Consider the following 17,001-nt stretch of genomic DNA (forward strand, 5'->3'; position numbering starts at 1 on the left):
GTGTGTTTTGTTGTAGTTTTATTCAAATCTTTCTTTGTTTAGAATGGTTCTTTTTATGTGTGCTGTGTTTTGAGTATGTTTGCTTGTGTTTTGAGTGTGTTTGCTTGTGTTTTGAGTGTGTATGCTTACATCAGGAAAGACTCTGATATGTTCACCTTTGGCTGTTGCTCTATCGTGTCAAACGGCATTGTGATACATCTTCCTAAGACTTGACCACTCTTATAATTGTAAAGTAAATCTCTTAATATGTATATAAATTTAATTTTTTAATAATTCTGTTTAGGAATTTTTAAGTATTGATTCTTGCTGTTACATGGTTCAGACAGGGAAGTTCTGCATGAGAATTGAGTGACGATAGTGTTAGAGACACATTGGCGGAAAGTTGTTTATGTTCCACACAGAGAGCTCAGCATGAGTAAAGGTGGGGACAGCAGTAGAGTGTGGGAAGGGGAAGCCAGAGCTGTACCTGCTTGCACGGACAGTGACTCCTGTCTGCAGGCACAGGGAAGACTATGCCTCTGACCGCAGCCTTGCTCTCTGAAGCACGGAGTAAACTGTTCTTGGGAAAGGTGGTGGTCACTATACATATTTGTGGTTCCTGGGAAGTTTCTGTTTCATTGACTTGTGTAGAAACCTGTTTTTCCCCTTTTGCTTTGTTTTACTTAAAGCTTCCATCTTCCGTGTGTAGGGGATTTTTTTTTCCCCACCATGTGACTATATAAGGAGAAAGCGGGTGATTTACTTGGTGTTCCTTTTAATTTATTTCCTTACAAATGGGGAAAAAATGTGTTGTTTGAATGTAGAGTACCAGATATCCAGCCAATCAGATGGTGATATGTGACATAAATGGGGGATGTTTTCTGACATTCCCCCTTTCCTGGGCAACTCAGTGAGAAGCAGTACTTTGCCAATGGGAATTGTCTTTGAATCTTGAGTCTTGTCCAAGGTTTTCTTTTTAAAAGTAAATTTCTTTTTTTTGCGCTTCCTTAATAGTGCTGGAAAAGAGCACATAGCTACATTAATGGAGAAACACATCACTCCCTCGCAAACGTTAGACTTAGAGACTTCACATTAGAGAACATTCCAATGAGGAACATCTCTTGCCGTGACAGCAGTTCCAGACTCCTGCTGACTTCCAGTAAGCGGCAAAGGGGCTCAGGCTGAGACACCAATGCTTCAAGCCCTTCCTCTGACCAGAGTGTTAGCATCTGCTCACAGTCTCTTCCATGTATTTGTTTGAAAAGAAGGACATGGGGTTGGGAGAGGTGTGGTGGTGTGATCCAGGAGGACATAGAGAGGTCTATGGATATGGTAAAGTACATAGTATACATGAATGAAATTCTCAAAGAATAATTAAAAAGAAGAAGAAAAAAAGGCTCAAGGTTCTTTAAAACTCTGACTTTTAAGGGAAAGAAGAACAAAATTTGTTTCAGAACATGTCCTGAAACAGAAATTCTTTTGAAAATGTGAAGTGCATTCTCCAGCAGTCTTAGACATGGGATGTGTTTGACTATCTGCTGATAACAAGGCCCTTCTTTAATTCCTTAGGAGCCAGCTGAAGCTCCCTCCTTACTTTCCTGCTTTCTTGTTTTGTTGTCCAGATAGCCCTACTTAAGGGAACTCATCCGCTGGCCACTCACTGTGTGCCGCACACTCTCCAGTCTCTTTCTTCGACTACTTATTTAGTGATTGTGTCTGTTTCTGCAGTCTTTGCTGTCCTGCTCTTTCTATAAATGAAGACACAGGATACAGCCAGCGGTGACGTAGCTTAGTAACATGGTAATGGCAACAGATGGAAGAGGTAGACATTGCAAGTCTAGGAGTAAGTGTGCTGGGCTCTGCTAATACCAGTTTCTTTGTCGTTCATTGGTTTCTAGGACTTGCTGATGTACTTACTGCAGCTGGTCCAGGCTCTGAAATATGAGAACTTCGATGACATAAAGAACGGTTTGGAACCTACCAAGAAGGACAGTCAAGGTTCGGGATCAGAAAATCTGTCCAATTCTGGAATCAGTTCTGCAGAAATAGATAGGTATGGCTCTCCAAGGAAGATTGTTTTTACATGTGACACTTTGTCCCTTTTCAAGTTATCCTCTTCTTTCATTTATATTGTTGTCTTCTTTCCTTTCTCCCTCATGTGCCAAACAGACTCTGGCTTTTCTCATTTTGATTTTGACTTTGGCATGGAAACTCACCAAATGAACTCGAATACATACGCATAGATTACTAGAGACCAGTCTTGCTTTCTGCCTAGTCAGAGAACCGAGTCTCAAGTCTGCCTCCTTGCCTCGCAGACTCCCTGTTACGTTCTCGATTGTGTGACTGCTTTCTCCTCTTAAGTCAGATGACAGTAGCAGCCTCTTGCTTGCAGATAAAATGGTTACACAGGATTTACAGCTCGGTTGTCTCTTCTGTTCCATTTTCAGCTCCCAAATTCTAACCAACCCTCTTCCTCCGGTGTCGTCCCCTCCTCCTGCATCTAAAGCAAAAGAGGTTTCAGATGGGGAAAATCTAGAGGTGAGTAAAAGCTTTCCAAAATATGGTGCAAGAGGTCCTGTCAGTTGGCATTCTGTGTTGATCTTTATGACCTTGGTTTGATTAATAAACTAACCATTGTAACTTTGTTCAATAACTGGCTTTATGGTGCATGTTATGACCTTTCCCCATGTATAATATGCTGGATATTGCTTGGTTCACTTTATTGGTGCTTGGGGCATATACAGAGGTTTATATATAACATGAAAATAAGCTAAGTTCAAATATTTTATCAGGGAGACTCAGGGATGTTCATTTTAATGTATTAATGAATGTTAGTGCAACTGTATTTGCAATTGTACCACAGAAATGTATGATTCATTGTACACTAAGCAGATGTTTTTAATTCATATAGACAGGTAAACTCATTTTTAAGGGAAACAGTTCTCCCAGACTAGTAGTTATCTGAAAAGAATACACCAGCCCTTGTGTGTGTGTCGAGAAACAGCAGGGGCCAGTCCTAGGTGAGGACATGAACATGGAAAAGATGAGGTCTGAGGGAGAAGTAGGTGTCATTGCTGTAGGGCCTGCAGGTCATCACATGAGTTTTCTTTCTTTTTTTTTTTTTATAGTATTTTTATTTTATAATTGACTTAATTTCACATATCAGTCGCAGATTCCCCTGTCCTCCTTCCTCCCACCCCCTGCCCTCCCCCCTAATCCACCCCCCACTCCCACCTCCTCCAAGGCAAGCTCTCCCCTGGGGAGTCAGCCCAGCCTGGCAGACTCAGCCGAGGCAGGTCCAGTCCCCTCCTCCCTGCACCAAAGCTGAGCAGAGCGTCTCAGCATAGGCCCCAGGCTTCAAAAAGCCAGCCCATGCACCAAGGACAGGTCCTGGCTCCACTGCCTGGGAGCCTCCCAAACAGTTCAAGCTAATCAACTGTCCCACTTATCCAGAGGGCCTGGTCCAGTTCCATGGAGGCTCCTCCGCCATTGGTTCACAGTTAATGTGTTTTCACTAGTTTGGCTATTTGTCCCTGTGCTTCCTCCAACTATGGTCTCAACATCTCTCACTCATACAATCCCTCCTCTCTTTTCGCCAATTGGACTCCTGGAGCTCCACCTGGGGCTTGGCCGTGGATCTCTGCATCCACTTCCATCAGACACTGGATGAGAGTTCTATCATGACAGCCAGGGTGTTTGGCCATCCAATCGCCAGAGCAGGTCAGCTCAGGCACTCTCTCAACCATTACCAGAATAGGAAGAAGCAGAGTGTTAGAGAGGTCCCCAGAAATCCACAAAGATACCTCCACTGTAGACTACTGGCAATGGTTGACAGAGCACATGAGTTTTCTTTAGAAGTTGATGAAATAATTGAGGTGAACATCTTGCGCTCCTTAATGCTGGGAATGCTCTGACATGACCAGGTTGTGAATGTTGTGTTCAGAATGTCACCCTACTTACTACCTAGCACCCAAACTGTAGCTTTAACAGTTTTATCTATTTCTGATGTTTTTTCCTTGTGACTGATGAAACATTTTTTGGGCTGACTGCTATTCACAGTGTTCATATAATCCAAACCATGGCAGAGATCCTTTTGAGTGATGACCTCCCTCTTCCTTAGCCTCAGAAAAGTAACAATATATAAGCCTTCAGCACCTTCAAGTTGGTACTCACCGAGGTTGGTCACACCACTTTTCTCTGTATCATAGACTGAGATACCTAGTCTTTCCTTCTCCACACCGGAGCCATGTCTTCTGGCCTTCCTTGTTTCTTTCTTAGAGATTCAGACATCAGTTTATATGAACAGCTAAATGTAAAAACATGATAAAACCTGAGTTTTCTGAGATTTTGGCTAGATGTCAGGTCCAGCATTGCAAGGAGTCAGTGACAGGAACTCAAAGCGGCTAGCCTACAGTCATTAGCAGAGAGTACTGAATTCATACATACATGCTTGTGCTTACCTCCCTCCCTCCTCTTTCAGTTCAGAATCCCCTGCCCAGGGAATGATGCTACCCACAGTGGGTGGGAGTTCCTTCCTCATTTAATATAGCCCAAGATATTCCCCATAGACATGCCCACAGCTAGAAAACCCTTCATTTAGACTGTTCCTACATGATTATGTCAAGTTGACAATTAAGTCTATCACATAGAGTGAAAGTTCCCTGTCAGATGGGGGAATTGTGAGGGTTTCTGTTGTTATTTTTGTTTTGTTTTGTTTTGTGCATGTCTGTAGATATATCCATGAAATATTTTTGAATCTCTTTGTTAATTAAATGCATCATATGTTTGTAGCCTTGTATTTCAGGCTTACCACCGAACATCCCAGATAGTGAAATCTCCACTTTAAATTTTGTTTAGCATTCCGTCTCACTTGTTTTTTGTTTTGTTTTGTTGTTGTTTAATAGAACATCTTATATAATATAATACTCTCCTTGTTCATCTTTGGCTAAATCCATCTTCCAACCCTCTCTACCTCCTTAGTTCATAGGTTCTGTCTTGATTTTTTTTTTTAACTAGTTAACTTGGATATTTTAACTTAACCTGTGTTCTTAACTTTCATGTTTCATAATCATGACTTTTCTTCTAAACAATATTGGAAGCAGTACAGACCTTGCCATCACTGGTATGACATTGTTATCAAATGTCTTAGTTCTGTATTCTTACCTTCCAGTTTTGGTTGTGAACCTAACCTTTAATGGCTAAGCCATCTTCCTAGCCCTATTCTTAATTTCTAAATCAGATGAAATTATTATTATTATTATTATTATTATTATTATTATTAGACAATTGGGAAATGCATAGAGAGATACATGCCTCTAAGAGTACCTGTATCCTTACTATTTCTTCTGTTGTCTCTGATCTGTTTCTGTCCACAGTATGATTATTTCTTGTTATTGTTGTTTTTATTTAAAATGTTTAAGCATCATCTAAATTGAATTTTAAAATTTATAGGATAACATTGCATGTTTAACAGTTTTAAAAATTTTATCTTCCATATTTATAATCTACTAGTGAATTTTTAAAGAAAAAATCTTAGTAACAAATGAAATGTATTAATTGCATACTTCATTATAAAAATGTATCTCCAATTGACAACTGCTTGCAAAGGAAAAATTAGTTCTTTCCAATTAAGTCTCACTGGGAATATCAACCACACCTAGTATAGACCCCATGCCCAACAGTAGATGGCCAACAAAAAGGAACTCAATGACCTTTTTCTAAGTTTTTTGTCTCATATTATTTTTTTTGGACATCTTTTTTTTCTCATTGGTACTTTGTATATTGTGCTTTCTGATTTTGTGTTTTTATGGGTTTTGTGTGTGTGTTTCTTGTACTTTTTCTTTGTTTTGTTATTTTTCTTTTTAAAATTCTGGTTTGTTTGCTTTTTTTATTTGCCTGTTTGTTTTCTAAGAGAGGGAAAACAGGAATGGAGTTGGAGAGGTGGAGAGGTGGGGAGAATCTGAGAGGAGATGTGAGAGGGGAGAAACTGTTACCAGAATAAATTGTATGAAAAAACGCTACTTTCAGTTGAAAAAGAAAAGAATGTCTCCATAGTCTGAAGATAAACCTTGAGCCTAGATTTGTGTCTGTTGAGCTTATGCACTGAACGTTACTTGATGACTGTCTACTTGAGAGGCATCTTCATTGGATTCTTGATGCATGTTTAAAATGTAGATCTAAAAACGTTCCTCCTGGACTGGGGATGTGGCTTGATAGTAGAGGTCTTCTTTACCATACTTAAAGACCTTTCTTCTCTCCCCATTGCCTTCAGTGGAAAAGAAAATCCCTAGACTTGCCAGCACATCTGTTTCCTGATAGCCTCTGATGGCTCCAGCTTTCCTCTTAGGGAGCTCTGATACACCGAGACCTCTGATCCCTGTTTGCTTGCTCTCCTTCTCTTGGTCCATCTGCTCATCCTCCTTCAGTATTTGCTTCCCTCTTTTTTTTTTTTTTTTTTTTTTTTTTTTTTTTTTTTTTTTTTTCGGTTTTTTTCGAGACAGGGTTTCTCTGTGTAGCTTTGCGCCTTTCCTGGAACTCGCTTTGGAGACCAGGCTGGCCTCGAACTCACAGAGATCCGCCTGGCTCTGCCTCCCGAGTGCTGGGATTAAAGGCGTGCGCCACCACCGCCCGGCTTGCTTCCCTCTTAATGTAATTTTCATCCTGTGCCTCATCATATTAGGCATTCTTTTATGAGCATCTTCATTTCCCCTGGAAAGATCTTAACTCCTGGTAAGCATAATTAATCACATAATTTCTCCATGCCTGAATGTTGCTGAGGAAAACACTTAGCTTAATGTGTAGTGTCAATGCACATTCATATACCTCAACTTGAATTAAGACTCTGCGACCTACTGTCCTGCATTGCCTAGGTGGGCTGATCTCCTTTGCCCTTCAAGGACCTTCTCTTTTTGTTCTTCATATTCTACTTCCCAGTCTCTAGGCAACAATTGGGCTCCATGGTTGCTGGACACAATAGAAACCACTCAGAGGAGTGATGATTTCTGTCTCCAGATCTATAGGCATAGATCCCTCCTCATTCTTTCCTTCTTTCTCTTACAGAGAAGTGGAATGCCTTACAGGTGATATTTTGTTCTTTGTAGAAACAGCCAGATGTGCATTAATGTCTCTTAGTTTAGAAATTCAGAAAATGCCCTGTCGTGCCCATTCCTTCCGACACCTAGCTCCTTATGTGCCTTCAGGACCAACTCAGTGATTTTTATATCTTGACTCTCCCCTCCCTTCATTCCAAGACTTTAGACCCCATCACTTTGGTTTTACTTAAAACTTACTTTGTTAAGTTTCTAAAGGGCTTTGACATGGTCACATAGTGCCCAGTTCTATTGAAGGCTCCTGTCTTGAGAAGCTGTGGCTTCCTAAGGCTTTAGGCAGTAGCATTCATCTGTTTTACTTTTCATCTGTAATGTTTGTTTTTGTACAGTGCCCTTCATCAATATCCACTTCTATACTTGACATTGTACTGTTCTCTACGGTCCTCTGTTACCATTTATGATTTCCCTGAGCTGTACTAATACACATACACTTCAGTATCTAGCTCAGATCTCTTGTCTGAGTTTCTGATTTGTGTATCCAAATCCTCACTTAATCTCCATGCTCTATCTGACAGGCATTTCAAAGTTAATGCTTCACAAATGCTGTTCTCTTTTCCGTTTTCCATCTGTGATGTAACAAAGCAATCTATTTACTGAATCCAGAAATTTGGAAATTACTGTCAGTTCGATCTTTCTCATTTCTTCATCAGAAATCCCTGTTAGTTATGATTTCAAAACATTTCTTACCTTGTTTCACTTGCCATCTTCACTTTCTAGACTATTGTTAAAACATCCTAACTGACCTCAGGTCTGCACTTTTCAGACACCTGAACTAACTAAATGTCAGTCAGGCTGTCACACACTCCTGTCAAAATCCTTTCTTGGGTATGGATATCCTCTGCTTTTCGTCTACAGTTCACACTCTAGATTGTACCCAACAGTTGTTAAATAATTTGACCATTGTTTAGCTCTTAAATCTGTTCTTTTGCTGCTCACTGCAGTTGAGCTTCATGCCGAGCATAGAGCCTTTTTATACACTGCCATCTTGGGCTGGCCTAGATGTGATGGTTTCTCCATTGTCTTTTCAGATCCATCGAAACTATTTCTATGATTGTTTTTTCATTGTCTTTGTCCATTACCAAAAATATTAATCAGAAGAACAAAGAACTCCACAGCGTCTCAAGTATTGTCTTAGTTTGAAGTCAATTTGAGGTGGGTGGATTGTGGGAATGGATGGGAGAGATAGATAGCTAGATGAGAATCTGCACTGTAACCTCAGATGAAAACTGATGGGCTGGCTTAGGACCTCTCATTTGCCTCCTCTTAATAGCAGATGGTGATACGTATTTCTTTTAATTTTTTCAGCAAGATCTATGTACCTTCTTGATATCAAGAGCCTGTAAGAACTCAACACTGGCTAATTATTTATACTGGTATGTGAAAACAATTTTGTTTTGTTTCATATCACTTCTTTGAACTACTTTTCTCATGCTGTAAAGTCAGAAAACTTACTATGAAGGCCATCACCAGATGCCTGGGTTCTGTGCTTCTGTCCTCCCACCCCACCCCCACCCCCGTCACTGTCATAGCTGTTTCTAGAAGTCGGTGTCATCGAATTCTTTCTTCTGCTAATTTTTCTAGAACTAATGGCTTTGGGGACTCTTCCTCCCCCCAGATGGGTCTGTTTTTCCTTTTTGTTATTTCAGTAGTATAGAATACTTTATAACTTTTTAAGAGTGTATTTTTACATTATTTACCAAACAGTTAAATCCCACAGTAATAGAAATTGAAATTAAAAATTATCTTCACTCACTTTAAAGATGAAGAGGCTGAGGCAGAAGGATGCTCTAACTGAACGTGACAGGTACTGATTAGGATAGATTATCCGCCATTTGCAGAGGTGTCCCAGTGACTATTTCCACTCTTCCCTGAGTGGTTACATGAAGTAGGGGTAACTATCATGGTTTACATGAGAGCAGTGTAAAACAAAGGTACAGAGGGGCAACTTCCTGTACCAAATTAGTATGAAGTGTGGCTCCCTCTCTGTCTCAGAATCTTAAAGTGGAGGCCACATTGATAAATACATTGAGTCAGTGGGAAAAAAAAAATCATTGGGTTTAAATGCTGACAAATGAATCCTGTCCACTTTTGCAGAGGATCTTGGGGTACAGCCTGCTGGGTGAGCTCTACTGGAAACATGGGTTTTTTTTAACTATAGAAATGATTTCCGATTTAATCTTATATTTAATTTATGGTCTTAATTTAAATAGCACAAATCAATAGATGTTCATTCTGAAAATTCCTTGTTTTTCAATAATCATAAGACATTTTACTTTTCTTGAAGAAATTAAAATGCTGTCTTATTTTAGACAGGATTTGAAAACCCTGTTGTATGGGTGGAATCAAGCTTCAGCTCATTCTCCCTTTTTCAAAAAGGAAGGGAACCAGAGCACTTGTAAAAAAACACAGATGCCTGGCCTGCATAAACAACATTGTCTAAGCCTTTATGGTTTTCTCTACCACAAAGAAAAACTAATACCAGTGATTTTTTTATAACATGAGCCATTTTCTCCAATGAGACCTATGAGTTTTCCCTTTGCCTAATGACTGAACTATTGGAAAGCAAAGTATTTCCAGGTGTCTAGTTCAGCAGTTGAATGTATTATTCATAAAAATATATTTCTTTCACACTAAATGTTAGGATGCCCTTGGAAATACATTATAGAACATTTTGGCTAGTTTTAATTACCAGTTTTCCATTTAAGAGTTTACTTACAAATTCTCAGATTGCCAAATTGCTGTTTTGATTTAATAGAAACCTATAGTTCATGTTCCTTGCTTTCCTATCTGAATGCTTTAGTGTGCTTCTGTTCACACTATTACAGAAAAGCATTTTCTTGTGAAAAGCTGAGTAAATATTTAAAAAAGAAAAGACCGAAAAATTTACAGGGAGCATAAACCATGGGCAGCCCCACTTGGCACTCTTCAGAGTATCCCATCAGACTCAGACTCCATGTGAGTTTCTCTACTGTGAGTCATTGAACTGTCTGTTCATTTTAAGATTAAACTTATTAAACTCTACATATTATGTATTTAAAAATAAATATTCATTGGTGAAAAAAACTGTTGATAGTAATGCTTAACTTTGGTAGACAATGCTATTTTATGAGTGTAGGACAATTGTATGAAAAATAATTTCTTAGTTTTCTTAAAGCGATCAAGTTTCCTCTGAACATGAACCAAGTGTCAAGGTGTAGAGCCTCTCACCAAGCTTCCTCTGTCCTAACAAATGAATTTAAATTTCAAGTTTAACTGATGGTACTGTTTTCTTCTGAACACCCTGGGTTTCTTTGCCATTTTTCTCCCCTTTTCGGTGATTTCAATAGGATTTCTGCTATAGCCAAATCCTTGAGGGGCCAGTAACTGTGCAGACAGCCCCTTTAAAATGAGTAGTGTCAACACTTTAATCCACAGAGGGGAGTTATGTCTCTAGTCTGTAAAATGTTGGCATCAGAATCTATAAATCCTTGCAGTTTTTTATTTTTATAGTCATTGCAGTGTGTTGAAAGGAAAGTCAACTTGGGATGCTGTGACATGTTTTCTCTGACTTCTAAGACCTTTGAAAGTAGTGAAAGTTAGTTACTCCACAAAACGAAATTGTCAGGGAAGAGTGAACCTGCTGATGTCATCTTATGTTGAGTACCTGGACAGATTGTCACTTTTCCCATTTAGATGACAGCTTTCCAGGAAATGCCATGCAGGGCTCTGTAGAATCCAGTTGATAGGTGTCAACAGCAAGTTTTGAAGTGGTTAGACTCTGGGTCTTTTGGTCCTCATCTGTCCATGGAGATGATGCTCATTTGTATTTTAGATGACTCATTTCTTTTTTAGCAGAACACTGACATGAAGTACTAGAACGGTGTTTAATTATGGAGATCAGCATGCACCTTCAAGTTCTGGAACTGCTGTAGCCGTTTACGCTATAGTTAGCGGGTAGTGAACATAGTGGTGAGGCCTGCGGACATAGTCATGTTTGTTTGTAGATGAGTTTGCTACTTATGTACATAGGAAAAGAAATGAAATTATAATGGTGGTGGGGGCCGTCAGTGAGTTTAAGCAGCCAGACTCAGATTTGGTGAGATCCCATTGATGATTTTGGAGTTTGCAAATACTCTTGTTCTGACATTCTTATGGGTGGTCCTCAAGTGATCACACATTCTGAAATACCATAATAAAAAATAGGAGTTTATCTTGTTTGGGTCCTGGCTGAATCCTCTACAACAGAGCCATCCTCTAAACCTTCTTTCTTGATAAATGATCCTCAGAGCTGTTCATCTGCTCTCTGAGCACCTGAGATGTGGGCAGTATGAAGCACTGAAGTTTGAATTTACTCTGATTTATTATTGTGGTTTTCATGGTTTCTTGAGACAAGATCATGTTTCATAGTCTATGCTGGTCTAGAAATCAAGTTGCTCCTGCCTCAGCCTCCCAAGTGATGGGATTATAGGTGTGCATCTTAATACCTGGCAAATTGGAATTGATTTTAATCTAAAGAGAGTCTTGTGTCTAGTGGTGGTGTAGATGTTCTATAAAGCATCTCTAGTCCTTCATGCTTTTATTCGTTTTTAGTTTTCGACTCTCGTTGAGAATGATGTGGTGTATATAGGGTCATGCTTTAACTCCTCGCAGCACTTTCCTGGAAACACCAGACCTCAAGAACATCTGTGCTTGTGGTATAGCTTAGCTCTGAGAAGAGGGGAGAGGACAACTCTTACCTCCTTTAAACAGTTATCTGTCTAGAGCATTTGAGGTATGGCACTTACCGCAGTGCCTTTACAACCTAGGAAGGTGCTGAGAGTTAACCATGTGGAGCAGTGACAGACAGCTGTTGTCAGGACACGTCGTCTGAAAGAGTCCGTTTATAAAGGAAGTCCAGGAGCAAGGTGCATAGACTTCGGAGAGAGACAGGCTATAGCTGTGACTGAGTAGAGTGTGGGAGGATGGGGAGATGGGGAGGAAGGTATGTTTGGCAGATGCTGCCATATGTGCTGAATCAGAGAGTTGGAGCTTAGCAGCATCAGAGGAGACTGACCTGCCTGGAGTATGAGTTCATATCTGGGTGATGGAATGGACATGTCAAGCTCAAGTAAGCACAGTCTGTTTTAAAGGGGAATGCTGATGCTTCTGCTCTTGTAGGGAGGACATAATTACAGTGTTTGAAAGAAAATTTGAAGGTGGTTAAGTTGAGGAATAAGAATTTTCTTGTTAGAGTTGAAGAAATGTGGTATTAATTTGGAATTCCTGGTAGGGCTGGGCTGGCTGGTGCAGAGGTATCATAAGCATTTAATGGAAGCAGTTGGCAGGCTGCATGGAGTAACTCGGTACAGGCATGTTAGGGGTAGGAAGAGGACCACAAGCTGAACATGCCTCTGGACATGTGGACCAACGCCGAACACAGGCAGCACAGGTGTTAACCAGGGCTTGTATTCTCTAATTTGGCTGTGTCATGTCTCACCCCGTTGTTCATGTGATTGAGACACGTTTCCTGCTTGACTTTTGAGAAAAGTCTTGGTTAATTTTATTTACTACATGAAAAAGAAATTCATCTTAAAAGCATGGGGGATTTATTGATAGGGTGTTCAGTAGTTGAAGAAGAAAGATTCCGGTTAGTTTGGTAAGTTCAATTTTACATATTTTGTTTAAAAATACTGCAGTATGTTCTGGTGCTTGAAAAAAAAAATCACTGGATGAATATGAAACCAGGTAATATAATAAGAAGGAAATTATACTTTACATGAACAAAAGATACATAAATTCATATTGTATAGTTAGTTACCAATACTGAGATTTTATCTGAATCCATAGCATCCGAGTCATTCAGCAATGAAGATTGTCTTCTACTACAAGGCATAAGCCTGCAGGGGTGTAGTGGAGAACAAGACACATGAGCTCTCTAGTCTTAGACACTTTACCCTCTAGATGGCTGCATGTATTCTTCAAATAACAGTATAGGGGACAACAGTATGTGTCTGTGACTTGACATTCGTCAAATGTTATCAATTAAGGAATTTGTAAGTTTCTTGTGGATTTTGAAGTTGGAGTAGAATTGAGTAACTTAGCTGAATAGAAAGCCAGGGCTGTAGAGAGACGCTCTCAGGACAGTGCACTTGCTGTTCAAACATAAGTTTGGTTCCAAAGTACACATAGAAAGCCAGGTGAGTAGAGGACACTTGTAATTGCCTTCCTTGGGGTGACAAGAGACTAAGGCCCAGAGTTCAGGAGCCAGTTTGCCTAACAGATTGGTGAGCTCCAGATTCAATGAGAAATCCTCTCTTAAGAAAAACAGTGGAGTCAACCTCTGACCTCCATAGGTAGGAGTACATATACATACACATGCATGTCTACTAATACATACATGTGCCCCTGAACATACTTGTGTGTGCATGCATGCGCGCACACACGCACACGTGCAGGGTGGGGGTGGGAGAATGAAGATAAATACATGGATTCTGACTTGGCAGCCATCTCCTGAATCAACCAGATGTACCATCCTGAGAAATACATGTAGTCTCCCAGTTTTCACTGTTTCGAGTCATGATCTCATGTAACCCAGGCCAGCACTAATAACTCGGCTTCTCAAGTGCTAGAATTAGACTTGCTCCACCACCCCCTTATCTCCACATTTCACTGTTGATAAGGCAAGCAAGTCAGTCTAAATGTGTGTTTATCATGGCCCACTGAAAGTGACTTAAAGCTGCTTTACAATTTAGCATTGTTATTTAAACAATATAGATTATAAGAAATATTAAGTGCCATAAGGTTCTGCTTTCTAACTTTCTGCACCTATGTTATACATTATGGTTTGTTCCCATCAGAACATTTAAAAACATTTAAAAAAAATTATCTCTCACTTAGCTTATTTATGTATGTGTGACTTTTATAATCATACAAGGAATTTAGATTTAGGAAAACAAGGTCAGCGTTAACTGTCTAAAACAAGTTTTATAATAGAAAAGTTGTAGATTTTATAGAGTTTTTGAGAAATGGGGGAATTGGATTCAAGAGAGAAAAATCAATTCAAACTTTTAGTCATCTTGTGAAAATATGTCAGAGAAAAAGGTAGCTCTAGAGGGGTTTTCAGAGTAAGACCTACCGTTTGCTGTGCCAAGTATGAGATGGGGAAGTATGTCTTTATTGTACAGTTACTTGGTGGATGTGCAAGCTTCATTGACAGAGGAAGGCATTAGTAGTATTCCAGGTATTTCATAACATAGTGGAGTGTGTTTCTGTGATATCACGTAGGAATCATGAGGCATAGTACAGATTGATGGTAGCCTTGTTGATGATTGTGATTGATGGCTGCTTATATTGTTGCTTAGCCTTCACTTCTAAAGGAATGGACATGAAAAACTTTACTCCCACTTAATTCTTTTAACCATGTTTTAATCTATTTTATGAAATGATATAAGTATTTACTAGATAAATCTGAGTTTCATTTCTCATCATATGAGCATCTTAAATGTGTTTTGAAGGTATGTGATCGTGGAGTGTGAAGATCAGGACACGCAGCAGAGAGATCCAAAGACTCATGAGATGTACCTGAATGTCATGAGGAGATTCAGCCAAGCCTTGCTGAAGGTACTCAGGAGCTGAAACTGGGTTGGCTAGTAACCTTGTGAACTGAGAAAAAAGTAAAAGAGGGGACTAGGAGATAGTTCAATGGTGAGGAGCACTGGCTGCTCTTCCAGAGGCCCTGGGTTCAATTCTCAGCATCTACATGGCAACTCAAAACCACCCATAACCCCAGTTATAGGGGATCTGATACCATATCCTCTTCTGACCTCTATGGGGCACCAGGCATGCCTGTTGTACACAGATTTACACACAGGCAAAACACCCAGCCAAATAAAATAAAAATAAACCTATTTTGTTTTTAAATAAAGGAGATTAATATTTGTGATACATGAAGATTATTTGAAATCCCAAGTTCAGTGTTTGTAAACAAATTGCTGGAACATAGTTATTCATTTTCTAGTGTGTGTGGCTGCTTTTGTTTTGTTGATTCACGAATGGGTGAATCATTGGATAGGAAACTAGACAAGACTAATATTTTTACTCTGACCCTTACACTAGGTTTTTGATCTTTATTAAATAAACCTTACATGGACCAAACAATGAGCAAATCCCTGCTCTTTTAATTTTACGTTTTTGTCCTCTTTTCTCATCTAGACTCAGTACTGGTAGTTCTTTTGTAGATACTTTACCTGACTTCAGCAACATCTTCCAGGGCCATTTTCTGCTGCTTTTGCGTCTTTAAAGAAGCAGTGTCCAGGTCCGGCCAGCAGAGGGCTCAAGGGTAAAGAAAAGCAGCTGACATGGTACTTCCCAGCTCTGCTGCTGATATGTTTCCGGGCAGCTTTTTACTGTGTCTGCTCATTCCTGTTTCAGGTTCTTGAAAAGCTAAACTACAGCTTGTCAGACACTTTTAGACTAAGCTTGCGTACAGCTCTCGGAGCCGTGTCATGCTCACTAAGAGGTGAGCCTTCGATTTCACCTCATCACAGCCTTGCTCTCTCCCTGAGCCTAAACATCCTGTGTGGTTTTTTGTTTTGTTTTGTTTTGTTTTGTTTTTCAAGACAGAGTTTCTCTGTGTTAGTTTTGGTGCCTCTCCTGGATCTCGCTCTGTACACCACAGAGATGGCCTCGAACTCACAGAGATCCGCCTGGCTCTGCCTCCCGAGTGCTGGGATTGAAGGCGTGCGCCACCACCTCCTGGCTTGTCTTTTTCAAAGAAATTTCTTCTTAAAGCTTCTTTGGAATCGGGATCTTTATTAACTCAGTAAGTAGAAGCATTTTAGGATGGATAAATCCTGTCCTGTCACATGGTCTTTATATTATGGATTGAGTAATGATTGCTCCGGACCCAAGGAATTTTCTGCCCCAAGCAGTTGGTGGTGTTTACCCTGGACAGCAGGTTTCTCATTACTTTTGAATCAAAATAATTAGTCTGTTCCAGTCTCACTTTGTTTTGAAGTTCATAGCTTTAGAAGGGGAAGGGAATGATCACACTGTTTTGCTCACTCAGGGTGACAAGTCCGTCAGAGTCATGCGCTCCCTGCTGGCAGCTCAGCAGACCTTTGTAGACCGCCTGGTGCATCTGATGAAGGCAGTCCAGAGGGAAAGTGGAAACCGCAAGAAAAAGGTGAGCCACGGGGTTGCTTCCTGTTTATGGCTAAAAGTGGCTCCACATCCTAAAATCCTGAGTGTTGACTGTTGTCTTGTTGGATTGGCGTAATGTACAAACTTATATTGTTCACTTCCTTTTTAGAGACAGTTTCTTACTTGCTTTGTAGCCTAGACAAGCCTTGAATTTATCCTCCTGCCTCAGCCTCCTGAGTGCTAGATTTAAAGACATACACCACTATGGCTTGCTTTCTATGAACTTCTTCTGGGTAATTAGAGTTCCAGGAGCCCAAGACACTGTTGCCATTGGGATCCTGTTGTGTAGGTTATCATATGTTAATGTAAGGTGGTGGGGTTTCCTAGCTGTGCGGAATGGCGGGTTTAGAGGATTAAGAGATCAGTTTTCCATTATCACACAACCAGTAAGTTTGGGAACTATTTATCCCCAAACATAGTTTATCTATAGTGCATTACTTTCTCTCATCTTAGAACCTTAGTTGTTTAGATCACTTATGTAAAAATTTTGAGAAAACAAAGGACCAGAATAGATTGCAGAGCCAGCGTGACCTTTATGCCTGCTCTGGTAGCAGCCATCTTTCTCTCAGGTGGAAAACTTCTACATGATAAACAGAGTAGCTCGGTATCTCCTCTGCAAACACTGTTTTTTTTCTGGGCTGTAACTTTAATGACATGAAAGACTCACACACGGTGTCTTCCTTTCTCCTAATCCTGTAAGATGACAGGCAGATGTTTCTTGGTGGCCTTTGTCAAACACTGCAACCTACCTGAA

General features: G+C 40.1%; 1 protein-coding gene across 2 annotated transcripts in view; it reads left to right on the forward strand.

The window, feature by feature from the left end:
- Pik3c3 (phosphatidylinositol 3-kinase catalytic subunit type 3) overlaps positions 1-17,001 on the forward strand; it is a 94,642-nt gene that overhangs the window by 36,747 nt on the left and 40,894 nt on the right. For both annotated transcript variants that reach the window (XM_052741743.1, XM_052741742.1), the window contains exons 11-15: positions 1,878-2,032; positions 2,427-2,517; positions 8,394-8,461; positions 14,561-14,666; positions 16,114-16,230. In XM_052741743.1, the coding sequence (XP_052597703.1) occupies positions 1,878-2,032; positions 2,427-2,517; positions 8,394-8,461; positions 14,561-14,666; positions 16,114-16,230 (537 nt within the window). The remainder of the gene's footprint in view (positions 1-1,877; positions 2,033-2,426; positions 2,518-8,393; positions 8,462-14,560; positions 14,667-16,113; positions 16,231-17,001) is intronic.

This window comes from Peromyscus californicus, unplaced genomic scaffold (genome assembly GCF_007827085.1).
Source record: "Peromyscus californicus insignis strain IS unplaced genomic scaffold, ASM782708v3 Scaffold_17__1_contigs__length_78620276, whole genome shotgun sequence".
NCBI classification, from domain to species: domain Eukaryota; kingdom Metazoa; phylum Chordata; class Mammalia; order Rodentia; family Cricetidae; genus Peromyscus; species Peromyscus californicus.